The sequence below is a fragment of the Excalfactoria chinensis genome, chromosome 16 (genome assembly GCF_039878825.1).
Source record: "Excalfactoria chinensis isolate bCotChi1 chromosome 16, bCotChi1.hap2, whole genome shotgun sequence".
Taxonomy (NCBI): domain Eukaryota; kingdom Metazoa; phylum Chordata; class Aves; order Galliformes; family Phasianidae; genus Excalfactoria; species Excalfactoria chinensis.
The window spans coordinates 1546964-1567296 of record NC_092840.1 but is presented as its reverse complement, the minus strand read 5'-3'; the positions used below and the strand labels follow the sequence as shown (position 1 = coordinate 1567296).

Genomic DNA, 20333 nt, shown 5'->3' with positions numbered 1-20333 from the left:
CAGCCCACACCCCGTAGCCCCGCCCCCTTCCATAAGCCCCGCCCCCCTTCATCCCAAGCCCCGCCCCGGAAGTGCTCACTCCTCACTTCCGCTGGGGCCGGGGGCAGCGGGCGGCGCGGCGGGCAGGTATGGGCCGGGGGCGGCGGGTGTGCTGGGGGGTAATGAGGAGCCGTGAGCTTTGAGGTCCGAATGCACTCGTTTGGTAACTGCTAACGCTGCCTCTGCCGGCAGGGAACGCGGCGGCACCATGACGGACTCCAAGTACTTCACCACCACCAAGAAGGGTGAGCGGGGGGCTGCCGTGAGGCCCGGGGCTTTGGGGGGGGGCGGCCCTCACACACACAGCGCTGGGAGCCGCTCACACACAGCGCGGGGCCGGGCCGGCTGCGCTGGGCTCCGTTATCCCGGGGGGTCCCTTTTAGCTCGGGGTGCCCCCATAAGGGGGGGATCCTCCAGCCATGAGACCCGCTTAGCGCCTCCATGCTGACCCCGCGCCTTCCCGCAGGGGAGATCTTTGAGCTGAAGGCGGAGCTGAACAGCGACAAGAAGGAGAAGAAGAAGGAGGCGGTGAAGAAGGTGATCGCCTCCATGACTGTTGGCAAGGACGTCAGGTGTGTCCATCCTGCTGGCCCACAGGCTGCTCACAGAGCTGGTTTTGCACTGGGGTTGTGCTTCAGACCCAGCAATGGGCTCCTTAGGCCTGGTTGTGAGCTTGCAAGCACAGGCTGGTTTTAGGGTTGTATAGTGGGGTTGTGGAGTTGTCTGGGATGGAGGATGCCTTCTAGGTTGCCAGCTCGGTCTAGGGGAGAGGAGGGGTCCCCTCACAACCTCTCAGTATTTAAAGGGAGCTTATAAAAGAGATGGAGAGTGACTTTTTACAGTGATAGGGAATGACTTTAAACTAAGAGAAGGGGAAGCTTAGGTTAGGTGTTAGGTGGAAATTCTATACTTTAGAAGGTGGTGAGACCCCGGCCCTGGGTGCCCCATTCCTAGAGGTGCTCAAGGCCAGTTAAATGGGGTTTGGTGGCTCTCCCAGGATAAAAGGGGCACGTACCAGCGTGGCATCATGTCTGTGTTAGCACCCCAGTCACTTGCCCTGAGATCTGTGGTGCTTCACATTTCAGCGCTCTCTTCCCGGACGTGGTGAACTGCATGCAGACGGACAACCTGGAGCTGAAGAAGCTGGTCTACCTCTACCTGATGAACTATGCCAAGAGCCAGCCCGACATGGCCATCATGGCTGTCAACACCTTTGTGAAGGTGAGGGAAAGGGACTGTGGGGCAGCACTTTGGCCTCCTGCCGCCAAAGGGAGGGCAAGCAGCTGCCCAAAGCTCTCCCTCAGCAAATCAGGGCTCCCCTTGCATGGGATAAGAGAGCAAATTTGCCCCACGGTGCAAGAGGAAAATGTTTGTGGTGTTGGAGATGCTCTCTGTTGAGCTTGCTGCAGAGAACGTGGTCTTTTTCTTGTGGTCAGGAGCTGGGCAGTGTGTCTGTTGGAAGCCCCTGGGCCACCAGATCCTTCTGTGGGAGGGTTTTCTAGGAAGTTTTGGTGTTTTTAAGAGGAAAAAACAACGGCAGTGATTGTGATGGTTGTGTTCCCCAGGCCGGGCGGCTGTTCTGTGGGGTGCTGGGTGGGTTGTGTCCCTGGTGTAAGCCGGGCACACGCCTGGTTCTGCGGTGTGTTTGGAACAAGAGCTGTTCTTACAGCTCCAGATAATGGAATGAGACTGAACTCCTTCTGTGGGATGCACTCGCTCCACTCAGGAGCTGAATGCTAATAACCTCAGGACTTCAGGAACCCAAATGAAAGTCAAAGTCCTGAAGCTGCCGCTGATGGCTGTGGTTGGAAGGGCTGGAGCTCTCACTGTCCCCTCTTGCCCTGCAGGACTGTGAGGACCCAAACCCGCTGATCCGTGCCCTGGCCGTGCGGACCATGGGCTGCATCCGTGTGGACAAGATAACAGAATACCTCTGTGAGCCCCTGCGCAAGTGCCTGAAGGATGAGGACCCATATGTGCGCAAGACGGCGGCTGTCTGCGTGGCCAAGCTCCATGACATCAATGCCCAGCTGGTGGAGGACCAGGGCTTCCTGGACACCCTCAAGGACCTCATCTCGGACTCCAACCCCATGGTGATCAGACCTTGCTTTCCCTATCTGGCGCAGCAGATGCCCTCCTTTGTTTTTGCATCCCTGTATTCTTGCTCCCACGTTCCTCTTTGATTCTTGATGCTTTTTGGTGCTTGTCAGATCACTTTTGTGGGTGGCTGTCCCTGGGGTTGCTTTTCTTGTCCAAAAATCGTCTCCTGGCTACTTTTAGATGTGAGATTTAATTATTTCCCGTTTGTTATTAGCTTCTGCACCCTGTGGGGAGCAGGAAAGGCATCAAACAGGATTTGCTGGCTGGGAATGCTGTGATGCTGCATGTTTGGCTTCTCACACCAGCTTGGACTGATGTGATGGTGGCTCTCTGCTGTTTTCCTGCTGAGGGTGACTGCAGGGAGGGGCAGGAGCACAGGGCTGTAGGGTTTGCCCACCCAAATTGCTGAGCAGTGATGGGGGAAGAGTCACAGTGTGTGTGGTGGTGATGTGTGATGATAGCTCGTCTGCACATCAGCCTGTGTGGAGGAGAAGCTGGTGCCCAGATGTCGGAGCGAGGGCCCCACACTGAGGTCGCATCTCGTCTGTTTGCAGCAGCTTTTCTCCAGAACCACGACTGCCATCCCATTGTGCTTGCTGTCCCTTCACACGTGTCCCATCTCCTTGGCAGGTAGTGGCTAATGCAGTAGCAGCGCTGTCGGAGATCGCCGAGTCGCACCCAAGCAGCAACCTGCTGGACCTCAACCCCCAGTCCATCAACAAGCTGCTCACAGCCCTGAACGAGTGCACTGAGTGGGGACAGATCTTCATCCTGGACTGCCTGGCCAACTACATGCCCAAGGATGACCGGGAGGCCCAGAGGTGAGGGAAGTGGTGGGGCAGGGCGCAGGGACGGCAGCGTGATGGCTGGACAGGGCTGACACAGCCTGTTCCCTTCCAAGAAGTGCCTTCACACTTCCGTCTGCACTGCTCCCCACCCTTGGCTTCCTGCTGCTGGGGGAGGAACAGCTGACATCAGCATAGCGCTGCTCCTGGGGACTCACAGTCTCTTAGTGAGTGCTGTCCCCATGCTGACACAAGGAACAGACTTCTCCAGGCATGATCTTACTATGCTTCAAGGGAGAGCAGCCTGGGTGCCAGGGAGATCCCACTGCAGGATCTGGGCTTTACTGGGAAATAACCATTATCAGGAGCCTTTAAGAGCCAGCTGTGCATCTTTTAGGGGGAAATCTCAAGTGCTGGCTGCCTGCTTTGTGACAAACTCTGCCAACACCTCATTCTTTGGTGTTCTAAGTAGGATGCCTGGCTCTGACTCTTCCCTTTTCCTTCGCCCTCGCCCCCTGCAGCATCTGTGAGCGGGTGACACCCCGGCTGTCTCACGCCAACTCAGCGGTGGTGCTCTCAGCAGTGAAGGTACTGATGAAGTTCATGGAGATGCTGTCCAAGGACCTGGATTACTACGGTACACTGCTGAAGAAGCTGGCCCCGCCGCTCGTCACCCTGCTGTCTGCTGAGCCCGAGCTGCAGTACGTGGCTCTGCGCAACATCAACCTCATCGTGCAGAAGAGGTGGGTGTCCTCCTGCCTACAGGTGCTGAGTCCCCAATGTGCTGGGCCTTCTGATGGCTGGAATAGAGTCCAGGCTATTTTCTGACAGAGTCTGTCATTTGGTCTTTTTCATCACTGAAATCCAGGGGTTGGGCACAGAGCATCAGCTGAGGTGATGGGATGAGATTCACTTAATTTATTGCTTATTTTGGGGAGCAAGGGATGGAAAGACTAAAAGCTGAGGCATTGGTTTAATCTTCTTAGCCTAGTGAGGGATTTTCATGAGCCATTTCTTTGTAGTTGTCCTTATCAGACAGGCAACTCCTGAAAGTCCTCTTGTCCTTTGGCTGATCTATTGCTACTACTGGAGGGCAGGAGGTGCCCGAGGCCCCTCATTTGTGTGCAGGGCAGCAAGGGCCAGCTGGAGATCTGCAATCAGGAGATCTGTTGCCCCACTGGCTTCGCTGTTATTGCCTATTAAAAATAGCAGCAACTCCTGGGAGAAGTGGAAAGTAATTAATGTCCCTGTGAGTGGGAATGTGGAAAGGAGGTTGGCTCCTTGGGGACCTGGCCTGTCCCCTTCCCAGCTTAGAGGCTGTTCTGATAAGGAAGGTCCAGTTTGGCCTTGGGCTTTGGGCTGGCTTCCCTGCTCCCTCAGGATGTCTAATCCAACCTTGCCAAGGCCAGAGTGTCCTGTTGCCATGCATCTGCTCGTTGTTTGTGGCAAGGTTGGTCTGTGTTTCCTGTGTGTCAGCAAAGGGGAATCCAAGGGCCAGAGTTCTCAGTGGGGAGATCACAGCATCTTGGACTCCTTATCACTGAGCAGCCTCCAAACCTTCTTCTGCTTATGGCCAAGGAGCAACTCCAAGCTCTGCTTGCCTTGGCCAGGTCTATTAACCACTGCCTCTCCTTGTCCCCCAGACCCGAAATCCTAAAGCATGAGATGAAGGTGTTCTTCGTCAAGTACAACGACCCCATCTATGTCAAGCTGGAGAAGTTGGACATCATGATCCGCTTGGCTTCCCAGGCCAACATTGCACAGGTTGGGGTCTCAGTGGGCACAGGGGCTTGGCTGTCCCTGTCAGTGCTTCCTCCTTGCCTCTCCTCAGTACTGCCAGAGCTGTGGTTGCTGGGTTCAATTCTTCATCTGGCCACAGTTTGGCATCCAGCTGGGATTTGGGGTGTTGCGTTGGGCAGATCAGTGAGTTGGTGTCTGTCCTGGCCACCAAGTGCTCACCACCTTGTTCCCATGGCAGGTGCTGGCTGAGCTGAAGGAATACGCCACAGAGGTGGACGTGGACTTTGTGAGGAAGGCAGTCCGAGCCATTGGCCGCTGCGCCATCAAGGTGGAGGTGAGACTGGTGTGGGGAGGAACAGGGCAGCCTTGTCGTGCCATCCCCACTTGCTTGGTGTTCTGGTGGTTGTGGTTAAGCACACGTTGCTCTGCAGCCTGTGATGGATCAGCTGGAGGTTGTTGTATCCCAGGGATGATCTCCCAGGAGATGGGAATGGGTCAGGGTTGTTCCATTGGCCACAGGGAGTGTGTTCCATCCCCTTGCTATCTGTTGGTGGAACAGATGTAGGATTTGGGTTGTGCAAAGAGGGGAGACAACATGGGTGCATCCCCCTCTTCTGCTCTGGGTTGGGTTAGGGGAGCGTGGGGGCTGTGTGATGTTGTTGGATGGGGGTGTGAAGGCATCACTGACCGAGCCTCTCCAACAGCAATCAGCAGAGCGCTGTGTCAGCACCCTGCTGGATCTCATCCAGACCAAGGTGAACTACGTGGTGCAGGAGGCCATCGTTGTCATTAAGGACATCTTCCGCAAGTACCCCAACAAGTACGTGGCGCTGGGGCTGCCTCCTGTGCTCCCTGTGCTGGCAGGCACAGACTGGGGTGCCTGGAGTGGAGGTGGAGTAGTGATAGTAATGAGTAAACTGGAAGTCTGCACAATCATTTGGGGATGGAGGAAGGATGGAGAGCAGACATGCAAGGTTGGCATGGGTGGTGTCACAGTGCACATGAAAAGCGTGTTTTGCTCAGCAAACATCCCTGTGCTGCATCCAGTGTCTTATGAGTCTGGATATGAAGCAGTGGCGTGCTCAGTCCTTGGCTTGGTTTCTGTTAAAGTCATTCTGAAAGCTGACATTTATGTAAATCCTCCCGTTCTTTCCTCCAGTTACCCAAACTTTCTCAGCACAGATAATTAGAAATCCTCATACGTGCTGAAAGCAGAACTGTATTGAAAGCAGCTTGGATGCAACCCAACGTGCCCGTTTTGGTATTCACTTTGTGAACTTCCCAAGAGTCAAACAGAACCATTTCTAGGTGCTGATGCATTGTGTACGCTCCCCTTTGCTCGCTTGAAGTCTTCTGTTAGGAAAATAGGAACTTCCTGGGGGCAGCAGCAGTCCTGCTGTGGGTGATGGGCTGACGTTAGAGAGCAGAGAGTTTTGGTGACGTGTCCTCGTTCTGACAGGTATGAGAGTGTCATTGCCACCCTGTGTGAGAACCTGGACTCTCTGGATGAGCCTGAGGCACGGGCTGCCATGATCTGGATCGTGGGCGAGTACGCTGAGCGCATCGACAACGCTGATGAGCTGCTGGAGAGCTTCCTGGAGGGCTTCCATGACGAGAGCACCCAGGTGCAGGGGGTGGGCAGCGTGGATGTGGGGCTGGTGGTTGTGCTGGTGTCACAGCAGCCACCGCTGCGAGATCCTGGGACCATCCTTATGGATGCAAAGCGTCCTCTATGAAATGCTACCCAAGCACCTTTCCTTCCTCAAGGCTGGAAGGGCTCAGCTGCTCACCAGTGCTGGCACAGGATCAGCCCTTTGGAGCTGGAAAGTGCTGGGCTCAGTCCCAGCTGCCTTAGGCTGGGGCTGGTGGTATCACCTGTGGAAACTTCCTTCCACCTGCTGTGCAAGATCCCATCCCAGCACTCATGTCCTTCCTCTGTGCGTCTCTCCCTGATCCCACTGTGGTGCCCACAGGTCCAGCTGCAGCTGCTGACAGCCATCGTGAAGCTTTTCCTGAAGAAGCCCACCGAGACCCAGGAGCTGGTGCAGCAGGTGCTGAGCCTGGCCACACAGGTGGGTGCCAGTTCCTGTGCCCAGCAAAGCATCCCACCAGCCCTGCTGAGCCTTCCTGAGCAGGGGCAGGTCGTGATGATGCAGTGCCTGTGTCTGGAGGTGAATGATGGCTTAAATGCGGGGAAGCTCACAGTTAGAGTCACGGATAATGAGGATACTACTACCTGTAGGATGTGCTGCTTCCTTGTGAAAGCCAGTGGTGTCAGTGTAGCAGAGCACAGTTATCCATTTAGGCTGGGAAAGACTTCCAAAGCCATTGAGTCCAACTGTTGTCACAGAATGCAACACAGCCGTAACTTACCCACTCTAATACCACAGCAAGACTTAAGTGGGGCCAAGGTGGTTGTGGCTGTGGGATGCTCTACAGCTTCCCCTGCCCCGTGGCTTTGCTGCTTACCCCCTGCTTCCCAAAGGACTCCGACAACCCTGACCTGCGGGACCGTGGCTACATCTACTGGCGCCTGCTGTCCACTGATCCTGTGGCTGCCAAGGAGGTGGTGCTGGCAGAGAAACCGCTTATTTCTGAAGAGACAGACCTGATTGAGCCCACGCTGCTGGATGAGCTCATCTGCTACATCGGGACCTTGGCCTCTGTCTATCACAAGCCGCCCAGCGCCTTCGTGGAGGGGAGCAGAGGGGTTGTGCACAAGAGCTTGCCCCCACGAGCAGGATCGTGAGTGTCTCTTCCTTGTTGCCAGCTGTAGAGATGTCCCCATGGGGTTCTGGGCCATCCAGAGCAGGGTGCATTCAATGGGATGGATGTGGAGCTGGGCTGACTGCTGTGGTCACAGCATGACCCAGTGAATGGAGGGTCAGGGACAGTCCCCTGTAGGAGCATCTTTGAGCAGGAGCAGTATAGGCTCCATGCTGTCCTGCCAAGGCTGGAGATCTCAGGTGTAAGTAGAAGGTGAAACCGAAAGAAATGCATTGAGGAAGAGTCCCATTGGAATGGGATTTCTCATTGCAAAGCCCATGGGAGGTCCATGACCCACTGACTTACCAGGAGTCTTCCAGCATCTCACGCCTCTCCCTTCTCCTTTGCCCTAGGAGTGAGAGTGCTGAGAGCCCCGAGGCAGCCCCCTCAGCTGGGCAGGCAGCGGAGCAGCCGGCCGTCATCCCTGCACAGGGCGACCTGCTGGGTGACCTGCTAAACCTGGACCTGGGCCCCCCGGTCAGTGGACCTCCCCTGGCCGCCTCCTCTGTGCAGATGGGAGCTGTGGACCTCCTGGGAGGGGGCCTGGATAGCCTGGTGAGTTGCCTTGTTGGGGTTTGGGTGTGGGTGGGCAGGCTCCTGCTTGGAGCTCTCTGTCTGGGGACACCTGGGCTAATCTGTTCCTGCTCTAGCTTGTTATTGGAGGGGTGCTAATTAAGCTCATCCCTGTCTGATGCTTGGAGCAGAGCTCCCGTTCCTGCACGCAAGTTCCATGCAGCCTTTCTGCTGTGGTTGTCCTATGGACCTGCTGTGCTGCTGCAAGGCGGGGGGGTGTTCCTCTTTGAGTCCCTACTCAATCCCAGGCAACTGCATGACTTGGGGACCTGCCCTGCTAACTGCAGAGAGCCCAAACCTGTGGGCAGAGGAGGAGGAGATGTGGCGGGACTAATCTGTTCCCTCCTGCTTTTCTTTTCTCTCTCTATTTTTGTCTCTTCTCTCCTGGCTTCTCTCTGCATGTGCCTGGCTCTCCTCTCTGCCTTGCCTGCTTCTGCTTGGAGATGGGGGACGAGTCGGAAGGGGTATGGATCAGACCATTTCTTAGCCCCTAGCCCCTGCCGTGCCCATGTCCACCTTCACAGACCCCCTGTAGCCAGACAGCCCCAAAACTACTCAGCCTTCACCCCTCTGGCTCCTGGTGTGTGCAGGGAGCTCAGCTGAGGTTTGAGCTCAGCCCTGCTCAGCTAAAATAGAATCAGCATGGTTGAACTAAACCCTCAAACCACCAAACCCAGCCAGAACTGCATCTCCTGAGCCCCACCACTAAAGCACATACCCATGTCAAGGAGCCACCTGTCCCCTCTGTGTGGTCAGGAGCACCACCAGTGGCCCCAAGCCCTCGCTTGTGCCGGTGCTTTTCGGATGCGCCCTTTGCACCAACAGCAGTCTCTGTCTCTTGCAGCTGCGTGGCGATGTGGGAGGCAGTCCTGCTGTGAGTGCCCTCGCGCCCCTTGCCTCTCCCTCTTCTCCCCTCCTCCTTGCCACTGTGACCCTGACGTTCCTTTGTCCCTACAGATGGGTGGCAGTGGCTTCACAGCGCCTGGCCCTGCAGCACCAGCTGGTATGGGAGCCCCTCTTAGCAGTGGCCTGGGGGACCTCTTTGACCTCACCGGGGGAGTGGGCACCCTGTCAGGATCCTACGTGGCACCCAAGACGGTGAGTGGGACAGCAGCACTCTGGTGTCATGCTCCTGCTGCCTTGGGCTGAGAGCAGAGGGTACCAAAGGGTTCAGTTTGGGTTAACCTCCGTGGATTTCCTTTCTCTGCACAGGTGTGGCTCCCTGCCATGAAAGCCAAGGGGCTGGAGATCTCCGGCACCTTCAGCCGGCAGGTGGGCTCCATCTGTATGGACCTGGTGCTGACCAACAAGGCCCTGCAGGTCATGTCTGACTTTGCAATCCAGTTCAACCGCAACAGGTGAGGTGTCTCCTAGGCTGCAGTAGCACGGGCTGGTGGGAATGCTGGGTGTCACCTCCTCAGCTCAGAGAAGGGTGAGTGGACAGGGCTGTGGTGACATCTGCCGGGGAGCAGCCTCACGTGATGATCCTTCTCTCCCTGATGGCTCCGGCGGTGATGGATATCAACCCAAAGCCTCTGAGAAGTTGACTGAGGAGGCTGTTTCCTGGGGCATGACCACCTGCCCGGGCATGGATGTCCTCTTGTTTGTCCCGGTGAATGAAGAGGAGCACAAAAAAAGAGCTGCTCCTAACGAGGTGGTATACAGACACTAAAAATGAGTGGAGATTTGGAAGAGAAAGGTGGCAGACTGGTGGCAGACTGAGACACCTCTGTCTCAGCATGGGTAGGAATGAGTTGGACTCTTCGTGACTGGAGTAAAAATGATGGTGCAGGTAGATGAGGCAGTTCCTGGAGGTCCCAGAGCTGGTGGCTGGGGATAGGGATAACAGTGGATATAGAGATAGCAGTGGGATAACAGCCCTGACCCAGTGCTGTGTGTCCTCCCAGCTTTGGCCTGGCCCCAGCTGCCCCTCTCCAGGTGCACGCACCCCTTGCCCCCAACCAGTCGGTGGAGATCTCCCTCCCACTGAACACTGTGGGCTCTGTCATGAAGATGGATCCCCTCAACAACCTGCAGGTGAGAGCACCCACGCTTACCTGGGGGGCTCACAGTGGGACCCAGGTATCCCCCCTGTGTGCTGACATCTTTCCTTCCATCCCAGGTTGCGGTGAAGAACAACATTGATGTCTTCTACTTCAGCACCCTCTACCCTCTGCACATCCTCTTTGTGGAGGATGGGAAGATGGGTGAGTTGGAGCATAGATGCCATTCCATTCACTAAAATCCTCCCAGACACATTCTTAGCCCTGGGGTTGGAGCTGGGAACCCTGGGAAGTGAGAAAGCCAGGGGAGTCTGGAGCATGGCTGCGTCAGCATCACCACACTGTGGTACCCAGGGTGACTTGAGCCTTTTGCTGACCTCTCGCTGCCCCTGGGAGCTCTTGCTGTCCAGTCCCTGGCACTCCCCAGCCTCTTCACTAAGGCGGCTGAGCTTGCTGACTGCAAAAGCAAGCAGCTGAGTGAGACATCTTGGGTGGCTGCTGGAGGGATGCTGTGATGATATCTCAACCCCCAACACCACCACAGCATGGCCCCGTGCTGGGAGTTGGAGGGGTTGGATCCCACAGTCACTTCAGTGCCTTGTTTTGTTCTGGCTGCAGAGCGTCAGATGTTCCTCGCAACCTGGAAGGACATTCCCAACGAAAATGAGGCTCAGTTCCAGATCAAGGACTGTTCCCTCAATGCAGGTGAGCGCAGACCTTCACGAGGGCTCTTGGCCAGCCTTGTCCTCAGAGTTGGACTTGGTGGTCACCTTCCCCCTGCTGTGGAGAGCTGGGAGCTCCCCTTATTCCTGCCCAGTGGTAACAGTGAGAGACTGCTGGCCTCCAAGTGACAGATGGGTTGTTGCCCTGTGTTCAGGCAGTGCTGGGCTGACCTAGGACTGAAAAGCCCCAGTCTCATCCTCATGGGTCTGGATCCTACCGTCCTTTCCCCAAAGCCTCCCTGTCTCTAGGCAGGACCGTTCTGCTCTAGAAACATGGCCCTCCAAGAGATGCAATGGGGACAACGGGGTGGAAACAGGGCTGGGTCCAGCAGGAGATAGTGCTGAGCTCTTCCTCTGCCCACCCAGATGCTGTCAGCAGCAAGCTCCAAGGCAGTAACATCTTCACAATCGCCAAGAGGAACGTGGAGGGCCAGGACATGCTCTACCAATCTCTGAAGCTCACCAATGGCATCTGGGTGTTGGCAGAGCTCCGCATCCAGCCCAGCAACCCCAGCTTCACGGTACGGCCCAGTCCCTGCTGTCCTCACCCAATGTAACCCCATGTCCCTCAGTGTGCTCTCCGTGGGGGTGCAGCAGTAGGGAGGCAGCCATCACGCTAGCAGTGTTGCTGAAGGAAGCTGCACGGTCCTGGCCACCCATTCTCCCTCCACATAACCCACGGTGCCGGGGCTTTGTCCCGTTTCCCATCGCCTTACAGCCTTTCTCCTTGGGGTGGTTGGGATGAGCTCTGGTGCTGACTCATCTCTCTGTGTCTCCCTTGCTGCCTGCCTGCCCACTGCTGCCTGCCCCGCTGTTGCAGGATCTGGAGGTTAGCAGAATGGTTTCTACCTTTGCTCTTTGCTCTGCCTGCTTTTCCCTTCCCTGATGATCTGGCGGGGTCAGACCATCTCCATCAGCCCTGCCCCAATGTGGGTCTGCTTTGAATGAGGATAGCTGCAGGTCCTTGTCCTGTGTATACATGCTCAGCTCTGCCCTGCAACTCTAGGAGCTGTGAGAGTATTGGGACATTAAAAACAGCTCTGGAACAAAGGCAGAGTTAGGGGGTGTCTTTGGGGCAATGCCCAGTGGGGCCACAGGCAGTGGGTGAAAGCCTGAGCCAAATGCACGCCTGCTTACATGCATGTGAATGTTGCTGTGGGGCTGGGGAAGGGCACTGGGAGAAGCTTGATGTCTTCCCATGGGTGTGTTGAGCCTTCAAGCCCAGCCCGTGCCCTGTGGGTGTGTGTGATGGTGGGGCATGGCTGCGCACTGCAGCCCTCACACGGTTGTGTCTCCTCTCTTCCCCAGCTGTCACTCAAATGCCGGGCGCCCGAGGTCTCCCAGTACGTGTACCAGGCCTACGATGCCATCCTGAAGAACTGATGGTGGGGCAGGAGCTGCCTGCATGTTCCCTCTCTTTCTACCAAGGAGGGTGGAGGAGGAGGATGGGGGTGTCCCAGCCCCCTGCCCTGTGTTCCAGCCCCTCGGTGAACTGTGCCCTGTCCTCCCTGTTGGCTGTTCCTGGAGGGAGCCCAGCTGTGCCCTGTTCCCTCCCCAGCTCTGCTTCCTTCTGTGCCCCCCCCCTGGGGGATCTGGATCCATCGCTTCTCATGCTGGGGGTCCCCTCCCTGGGCTGGCTCAGAGCCGGATGGGGGCTGGTTGGGGGCCTGAGAGCTTGGGGTGGGTGATGGAGAAGGTCTCCCCGTGTGGGTGGTGCTCCCGATGCTCTCAAGACCTCAAATTCAATTCTTTACCCATGTGTGCTGTACAAAAAGGGCTTTTTCCCTCCCCTGCGGGGCTCCCTGTGGTTGCAGGGGGATACCAGCACAGAGGCCCCAAAGCAGCCCCCTCCCATCTCCCTTTCTACCTTTCCTGGTGGTGACATATGTTGTCCACCCTGCCCCCAAAATAAAGCCATCCATCACTCATCAATAGAAACGTCCGGTTCAGGTTTTCAGACCCCATCGTGAAAATACCTTATAAATATATAAAATAGAAATATATTCTATGTTCACTTGTTTTAAGCCAGCCTGGAATAAAGATGACATTTGCCCACACAGCCAGCCTTGTGACTGAGGGGGGGGGGGGTACAGGGATGGGCTGTGAGGAAGGATGATGCTGTGAGCTCCTTTGGGGCTGTGCATGGGGTGCTGTGGGGGGGAGGATGAAGAGCAAAGGTGGCAATCAGCTGGAGGCAGCTCTGCAGACGTGGAGCTGGGGTTCTGCTGGCTCCTTGTGGCTGCATCCACGTGGCTTTCTCCTGTTAGCCCAAAGCTGGGAATAAACTCGTTGAATGCAGTGTTAGCGAGCAGGCGTTCTTTATTTATGTCGGATGCGTGAGGGGATACCTCCACTCCAGCCACGCATCCCTGGAACAAAAGACCTTCAGCTTATATACATTACATGACATCATAGAAAGGCTTGGGTTGGAAGGGACCCCAAGGATCATCAGGTTCCAACGCCCCGCCGCAGGCAGGGCCACCAACCTCCATATCTCATCCTAGAGCAGGCTGCCGGGGCTCCGTTCAGCCTGGTCTCGAACAGCTCCAGGTATGGAGCATCCACAGCCTCTCCGGGCAGCCCGTGCCAGCACCTCGCTGCTCTCTGTGAAGATCTTCCCCTGCCATCACTGTGCTGGCAGGACCCAGGATAGGACGAGGGAGAAGTGCTCCCAAGCAGCCCCGAGCTGTGGGCACAACTCCGGGGGATGCAGGATCCCCACCGGGGATGCTCCTTAGGAACCCCAAGGCTGCAGCCCCATCCCCAGCACCTGCAGCTCCGTGGGCAGACAGCAGGCAGGCTCGGCTCCTCGGGCTTTACGGGCTGCAGGGCAGCCTGCGCTGGGGGAGATGCTGCAGGGTTAGAGGGGACATCCCCTGGTACAGGTCATGGCGGGGAGCTGCGCGTCCCCGAGTGCCGTCAGCCGTGGGGAGATGGGGCAGAGGGATGGAAGGCGAGGAGAGCGGGATGGGGAAGGAAGGTGAAGAGCGGAGGAGCTGAAAAAGCCGGTCGCTCCCAGCCCCGTTCCCAACGCCACGGTACAGCTCCCGCCTCCGCTGCGAGCGCATCACGGTGTGTCAGCCCGCACCGGCCCCGTCGTGACAGCACCCACTGCCACCCACTCGCACCCACTCCTACGGCCGCCACGGCTCGGTGTCCCGCTGCCCACGCGCGGCGCTGCGGCCACCGTCTCGTCCTTCTCACGGCCATGGATCCTCCTGCAGCCCCTCGTCCTCCCGCGGCGCCCGCCCCGGCTCCAGCAGCGAGGCCAGGACGCTGTGCAGCGCCCTCCAGGGCTGGGGGCCGGCGGGGGGCCGCGGCGCGGGGATGCGGGTGGGCTTCCTGCCGGGCTGCGCGTCCAGCCGGGGCCGGGCGCAGCGCCGCAGGGCGGGGGACGGCGGGATCCCCGGCACGGACACGGTCTCCGTCCCTTCGTCTTCCGCGGCCGGAGCCCACTCGGGGTCGGACTCAGCGCCGGAGGCCGGCACGCAGCCGCTCTCGTCCGAGGAGCTGGACGGGCGGCCGCAGCGCTCCTGCGGGTGGGGGGCGGCCGGGGGAGCCCCGTTACGGCGGCCGTCCTCGTGCAGAGCGCCGTGCTTGTTGCCCAGCACGTTGAGCGACGACGAGGAGGACGAGGAGGAGCAGTAGGACGAGGAGGAGCAATAGGCAGAGTCGGCGGCCGCTCCTCCGCCCGGCTCCGACGTCCCGTGCGCGGGGCGGGCTGGGGGCGAGGGCTCGGCGTCCGCCAGCTCCATCAGCCGCGTGTTGGCCAGGAACTCCTCCTCCAGCCGGCCCAGCAGCTGCTGCTCCTGCCCGGGCTCCAGGCACAGCGGCGCCCGCAGCCTCCGCGCCAGCTCGTCCAGCTCCTCCTGGAACGCGTCCCGTTCCTCACCGCCGGCCCCGGGCAGGGAGCGCCGCCGTCCGCCGGGGGGTCGCGTCGCGTCGCGGGTCGCGCCGTCGGTGCGCGCCCACGAGTGCAGCCCGTCGCGCCCGCGCCGGATGAGCAGCACCGCGTCGGCTCCGGGCCGGCCCTGACTGCGGGCGCGCGGCAGCCCCGGAACCGGCCCGTTGTGGACGCGCGTCCGGCCGCGCTCCTCCCCGCATCCCGGAGCGGCGGCTCGAAGCGGGAGCGGGCTGCGCTCACCGGAACGGCTCCGTCCGGACGGCGGGCGGCGGGGGGAGGCGGAGGCGGCGGCGGCGGCGGCGGGCGGGGGGCGGGGGGGGCAGCGCGGAGCTCCGACCGACGAGGCGGACGAGGAGTCGCTGTCACCGGAATGGCGGCGCGTGCGGCCGGACTCGCGGGGCCTGCGGGGGGACACGGACAGCGAACAGCAACGGCCGCACCACGATGCACCGCCCGCGGAACGGCCCCGCACTCACTCCGCACTCACTCACTCCGCACCCCCCGCACGGCGCGTCCCCCCAGCGGTCCCTGCACGCGCCCCGCGCGGCCGCAAGGGGGCAGCACTGCGCCAGCGCAGCAGCGGGGCGGGAAGCACTGCGCATGCGCAAACAGCGGGGCGGGAAAGCGGCGGGACTGCGTGGGCCGCCTGTGGGGGGCGGAGTAAGGACTGAAGGGGGGCGGGGGGTGATGTGGGGCCGGGGGCTGCCATGGGTCCGAAATGCTGCTGTGAATACACGGCCTGATGCGGAGAGCGGCTGTCTTGGAGGGCTGAAGCCTGCAATAGGGCCTGCTATAGGGCTGAGGCCTGTTGTAGGGCCTGCTATAGGGCTGAGGCCATGCTATAGAGCCGAGGCCTGCTGTGGGGCCTGCTACAGGGCTGAGGCCTGCAATAGGGCCTGCTATAGGGCTAAGGCCTGCAGTAGGGCCTGCTGTAGGGCCGAGGCCTGCAGTGGGGCTGAGGCGTTCCCAGCTCCAGGTTTCCCAGCCCAGCCTGGCTTCCTTCCCCGCCACGCAGCACGGTCAGTTTGGGAAGCGTTGCCATAGCACTGGGCCGTCCCCATCCTGTCCTGCCCTGCCCTGTGCCCCCCCATCCCAGCTGACTCACCGTCCCAGCTGTGTCACAGCACAGTGGTGACAGCAGGACCCCCCCCGCAGCACAGACACCGAGCCCTACCTGAGTGCGCTGCCGGGGCTCCTGGACGGGCTGTTGGGTGCCCGGGGGGGCAGGACGGCTCCGTGCTTTGCGGTGCTGCCCCGCTCCGCTCTGCTGTAACCAACGTCCCCCCAGCCCGGTGGCCGCTTGTCCCCAAGGCTGGTCAGGTCGGCACGGCGCGGGGTGCTGGGGCTGGGGGCGTGGGGGGCGGGGCTGGCATTGCCCACAGCGGGTTTCGGTGGGGAGAAGGCCTGGGTGCGGGCGGGGGGCAGGCGGTGAGCTGTGAGACAAGGGGACAAGTCGTGGGTCAGTGGGGAGCACGGCCCTTCCAACCCCTCGTGTTGCTCTTGCAGCACTTAAACAACACGAAACGTTTTCTCTCTCTTCCCTCATTTCAGTCAGATCCGTGCCCTGAGCTGCACAGCCCAACCCACAGGAAAGGAGCTTATGGAAATATGGCAACGGTGGAACATTCTGGGGTCAGACCGATAACAACAGGGGTCACTCACACAGGGACGAGCAGCGGCACGGGTCGTGTTTGTCCAGGTAATGTTCCAGTGTGTCCCAGCCACCACCAACACGCACCATGACGTGGCTTCTCAGCACCTGGGGAGAGCACAGCACCAGTCACATTAATCCCCATCCCCCACAGCCAAAACAAGCCCGTTCTGGGAAGGTTCTTTGTGCCCCCTCCCAGCTGACGGGCTGTGAAGGGGTTCGGGACAAGAAAGATTAACTTTGTAGGGAATAAACACAGTGTGAATTTGGGCAGGTTAAGGGTTTCCTGTTGTGTTTGGGACAAGGGCTGGTTCCACTGCCCCAGTCCTGGGAACCACGGGGCTGACCCTGGCCCTGAGCAGCGCTGTTATCTGTGGGGCCGTGCCAGGACGCAGCTCCCTGTTCCGCTTCCCGACGTGATAAATCCTGTCCCCACCCCTCAGGGTCAGGCTGGGGCACGGAGCGTGGCGGCACCAAACCCCATCCTCAGCTCAGCCCCACGTTGGCCCCCAGCGCTGCGTCCCAGCCCCCAGCAGAGAGAGGAGTGGGAGCGGGACGCGACGGCTCTTACTCGAACGAAGATGAGCGCGTTGGAGTCTCCCACTTTGTATTTCCCCTCGGAGATTTTCACCATGGGGAACTGGGATGGGCACGTACAGCAGCCCAGGATCTCCCGCACCTGCGGGCAGAGATGAGAGCTCAGTCAGCAGTGCTGCGGTGTGAGCAGAGCCCACAAAGCCTCCCTGGGAGAGGGACCCTGGGGGCTTCCCACGGCCGGGCAATGAAAAGAGCCACAAAAATGAACTTAAAACAGCCAGGCGTGTACCTCGCATCGGTTTTCACATGGGTTCCCAAACCAAGTTGGACACAGCTCAGTTCATCCACCGCAGCCCCACTCCCCAAAGCCCCCCCAGGGATGCTAAAGCCCCCCCAGGCACTCATCACATGGCTGGGATGACCTCAGGAAGGGAACCCGTGTGGGGTAGCGGCACCACGGTGTCACGGGGAAGGGACCAGCCGCACACACACACAGCTAGGCACAGAGAAGGGTTAAGTCGCTTCTCATTGAGGCGCTGGAAGCAGCGGGCTGACGTCAGGGATTAGGCAGCGATTCCGTGCCGGGGGATGTGGGGACGCGGCCGCATCCTGCCCAGGCTGGTTCTGTGGCACAGTGTGAGGTGCAGTGCGGGCACACAATGCCTCGGGGGGGGGTGGGGACAGGGACCCCCACGCACAGCCCCTTCTTTGCAGGGTTAAGCCGGGGTTTGGCATTGGCTTGAACCCATCCTGAGCAATGGCTGCTGACGGTGCTCCCAGCACCTGCCACTCAAACTCACTGCCTTCCCCAGCTGGGCATTTCTTTAAGCCATTTCCTTTCCATTTGGTTGTTTTTTCATTGCAATTCTTCCTTTCTGTTCATCATTCCAGCCAGGACAGAGCTGGCTGCCCTCAACTGTAGGGAAACTGAGGCATGGCATGTACAGCCGGTGGGAGCTGTGGGCCCGACTTCACCACTGTGCCATGGGACACGGGGCCACGTGCTGCCGGCCCTGGGGACCCGTCCCCCAATGCAGCCAGGCCAGATCCAGGCTCCTCCCCAGATCCAACGCTGCCCATAAAAGCCCATGGAGAGGCATTACGCAGCCAGGAAAAATGCACTCAGGGCTGGCAGCACCCGGCTGTGGGGAGCGGGGCAGGTGGGATGCACGTTCCCCCTCTGAGCTGCGCTGCCAGGCTTAGTGAGGTACCGGGTTTCAATTAAAAAAGGCTTTGGGATTAGGGGATCAGAGCAGGGCAGAGCCTCCCGCCCCTCCCCGACTGCATTAATCTGGCATCTACATGGGCTGCATCCTGTGCCCAGCCCGGCCTTAATCCCAACCCAGCGGCTGCTCTGCAGGAACAGCTTCCTGCTGCTCATGTCCTCAGGGAGGGCAGTGTGGGGCGGCAGCTCCGTCACGCCGTGACACCCACGTCTCTGCGAGGAGCTGGTGGTGATACCTGCATCTCCCCCGTGATTATGGCTCCAAAATAACCCTCCTATGATACCCGGAGGGCACAGAGCCCAGCTGGGCTGCTCAGGACCTCCCACGGACCACAGAGAGCTGGGTTGGGTGGATGGAGAGGACCTCCCGTGGGCAACAGTGCTCCCTGTTGGCCATAAAGACACGTGTAGGATGGATAGCGGCCCTCACCGCTCCTTAGGCGTACGGAGGTCCTCCCAGGGGTCATAAAGACCCGCATAGGATGGATAGAGAGGCCCCCACTGCTCCTACAGCTCCCTGCTGTGTGCACAGAGGCCCTCCCTCCCCATAGGGCAGACATGGAGCCCGTCGCCCCCAGCCGTGCCCCTCACCAGCTCATCCAGGTTCCTCAGGTCACACAGGGAGACGCGCTGTGCCTGCCCGCAGTACGCGGGTGAGTCGGGGCGCAGGGCCGGGCCGCCCCGCGCTGCTCCCAACGCGCCACACGTTTGGTCCCGCAGCTCCTCCTCGATCTCCTCCTCCATCTGGATCAGCATGGGGGCCAACATGCCAAACTTGGAGCCCCTCCTGGCCACCTCCAGCAGGCAGAGGATGACGTTCTTCTCGTTCTTTTTCAGCACCAGGTCGTTGGTCTCGAACATGAGGACATCCTGGATGCCCAGATCCTGCCGGCACCAGCGGATGAAGTTGGAGACGTTGTCTCTGGCCACGAAGGAACCGGGCGCCACGTTCCTGGCCTGGAAGATGACCTCGTTGCGGGGGATGCGGGCGGCCGCCTCGGGGTGTCTCTGCTGGAACTCCAAGGCCACGCGGTTGACGTTGTTGGCGTGCTGGCAGAGGTCACAGCCCGTGGCCAGAGCCTCCAGGAAGGTGTCGGCCGCCATGTCCAGGTCGTAGAGCGCGTTGAACCACTCGGCCAGGTCCTCCTTCATGGCCTCCAGGTACTCCTCGCTCGAGCGGAAGGGGCGGATGCTCTTGGAGGCTGCAGACTGGATGTTGCTCTGGTCGGCCATGGTGAGCTGTGGGGGGGGAAGGCGCCGTTATAGGGGGCCCTGCTCCACGTGTGCCCCCAGACCCGGGGATGTCACCGCTGCCACCAGCATCCCCTGTCCCCTCCACCCCGTGTCTCCCCCCGTCTCCTGGGCTGGGCTTAAGGACTCCCCCATCTGCAGTGCCGCCCCCCCCAGAGCTGTGCATTCCCAGCACGGTGCCATCTGCAGGGGGTGGCAATGAGGGGCTCCCCCCCGGCTGACCCCGCACTGTGGGGGTTCCCGCCTGCCTCTCCCATCAGGAAACCGCTGAAGCTCCGGCCTGGGGGGGCACCCACACTCAGCTCCGACATTTGGGGGCCGGTGGGGGGCTCTGCTACGTTTGGGGGTGGGGGGAGGGATGCGTTACAGCGGGTGCCGCTCCGATCGGGGCGCTCTTTGCTGTGGGGTTGGGGGGCGGGGGGGGCTCTCCCGGTGGGTCCGTGCCGGGGCAGCCACGGGAAGCGCGGCCCCGGAGGACGGCGGGAGGAAGCCGGCACCTGCGCGGCAGATGCGGGGCCGGGGGGATGGGGATGGGGATGGGGACGGGATAGGATGGGGATGGGGATGGGATGGGATGGGATGGGGATGGGCTGCGGGTTGGACGCAGGGACACGCGCACCCCCCCCCGTCCCCTCCCGGCACTCACCGCCGCCTCCGCGCTCCGCTCCCGCCGGGCCGCGCCGCTCCGCCGCCCGCCGCCCCGCTCCGGGCCGGGCCGGGCTCAGACCGCAGGGGGGGCTCCGCCGCCGCCGCCTCCCGGCCCCGCACCCCCGCCGCCATCCGCCGCGGCCCCGCGGAGCGGAGCGCAGCGCACAAGCAGCGCACAAGGCAGCGCTCAACGCCCCGCAGCGCACAACGCCCCGCGAGCCGCCGCGCCGCGCCCCGGCCGGGGAAGTTGGAGGCGGCCCAGAAAAGGCCGGGATGGGAGCGGCGGGGGCGGGGAGCGGCCGGGACGGCGGAGCTGCGGATGGGGGGCGCGGCCACCGCGAGGGGGAGGGATGGGGGGGGGGGGGGTTAAGGTGCTCTATAAGAGTCCA

The 20333-nt window shown here is 60.5% G+C and overlaps 2 protein-coding genes and 1 non-coding gene across 5 annotated transcripts; 2 read left to right on the top strand and 1 right to left on the bottom strand.

Moving 5' to 3' along the window:
• Positions 1 to 48: 48 nt before the first annotated feature.
• On the top strand, positions 49 to 12785 carry AP1B1 (adaptor related protein complex 1 subunit beta 1). Of its 3 annotated transcripts, XM_072351213.1 has the most exons (23): positions 49 to 126; positions 232 to 284; positions 506 to 611; positions 1125 to 1260; positions 1887 to 2132; positions 2770 to 2960; positions 3446 to 3667; positions 4568 to 4688; positions 4903 to 4998; positions 5369 to 5484; positions 6124 to 6289; positions 6638 to 6736; positions 7150 to 7409; positions 7784 to 7985; positions 8447 to 8467; positions 8848 to 8877; positions 8961 to 9101; positions 9216 to 9361; positions 9911 to 10040; positions 10126 to 10210; positions 10625 to 10711; positions 11095 to 11249; positions 12037 to 12785. In XM_072351213.1, exons 2-23 carry the CDS (start codon positions 248 to 250, stop codon positions 12109 to 12111), a joined length of 2868 nt encoding a protein of 955 aa, XP_072207314.1. In that variant the 5' UTR covers positions 49 to 126; positions 232 to 247; the 3' UTR covers positions 12112 to 12785. The 3 variants fall into 3 exon arrangements, with proteins under 3 accessions (XP_072207314.1, XP_072207315.1, XP_072207316.1); XM_072351214.1 differs by lacking the exon at positions 8447 to 8467; XM_072351215.1 differs by lacking the exons at positions 8447 to 8467; positions 8848 to 8877.
• LOC140259855 (small nucleolar RNA SNORD125) lies at positions 9465 to 9569 on the top strand. The gene has a single exon (XR_011905466.1). It is a non-coding gene; the product is annotated as a small nucleolar RNA SNORD125 (small nucleolar RNA).
• Positions 12786 to 12907: 122 nt separating the features above from the next.
• GAS2L1 (growth arrest specific 2 like 1) lies at positions 12908 to 20204 on the bottom strand. The gene is made up of 6 exons (XM_072351390.1): positions 19943 to 20204; positions 18637 to 19284; positions 16855 to 16962; positions 16295 to 16391; positions 15807 to 16065; positions 12908 to 15033 (listed from the first exon to the last, which is right to left on the bottom strand). Exons 2-6 carry the CDS (start codon positions 19276 to 19278, stop codon positions 13929 to 13931), a joined length of 2211 nt encoding a protein of 736 aa, XP_072207491.1. The 5' UTR covers positions 19279 to 19284; positions 19943 to 20204; the 3' UTR covers positions 12908 to 13928.
• Between the last annotated feature and the right edge of the window lie 129 nt (positions 20205 to 20333).

What these genes read in the sequence shown, in the direction of transcription:
- AP1B1 (XM_072351213.1), top strand. Translation starts at nt 248, where the DNA reads ATGACGGACTCCAAGTACTTCACCACCACCAAGAAGG. An exon ending in CTTCACCACCACCAAGAAGG is followed by an intron (nt 285 to 505) that starts GTGAGCGGGGGG and finishes GCCTTCCCGCAG; the next exon opens with GGGAGATCTTTGAGCTGAAG. An exon ending in TGTGGAGGATGGGAAGATGG is followed by an intron (nt 10,211 to 10,624) that starts GTGAGTTGGAGC and finishes TTCTGGCTGCAG; the next exon opens with AGCGTCAGATGTTCCTCGCA.
- GAS2L1 (XM_072351390.1), bottom strand. Translation starts at nt 19,278, where the DNA reads ATGGCCGACCAGAGCAACATCCAGTCTGCAGCCTCCAAGAGCATCCGC. An exon ending in ACGCGCTCATCTTCGTTCGA is followed by an intron (nt 16,392 to 16,854) that starts GTAAGAGCCGTC and finishes TGCTCTCCCCAG; the next exon opens with GTGCTGAGAAGCCACGTCAT. An exon ending in AGCCCCGGCAGCGCACTCAG is followed by an intron (nt 15,034 to 15,806) that starts GTAGGGCTCGGT and finishes GTCCCCCCGCAG; the next exon opens with GCCCCGCGAGTCCGGCCGCA.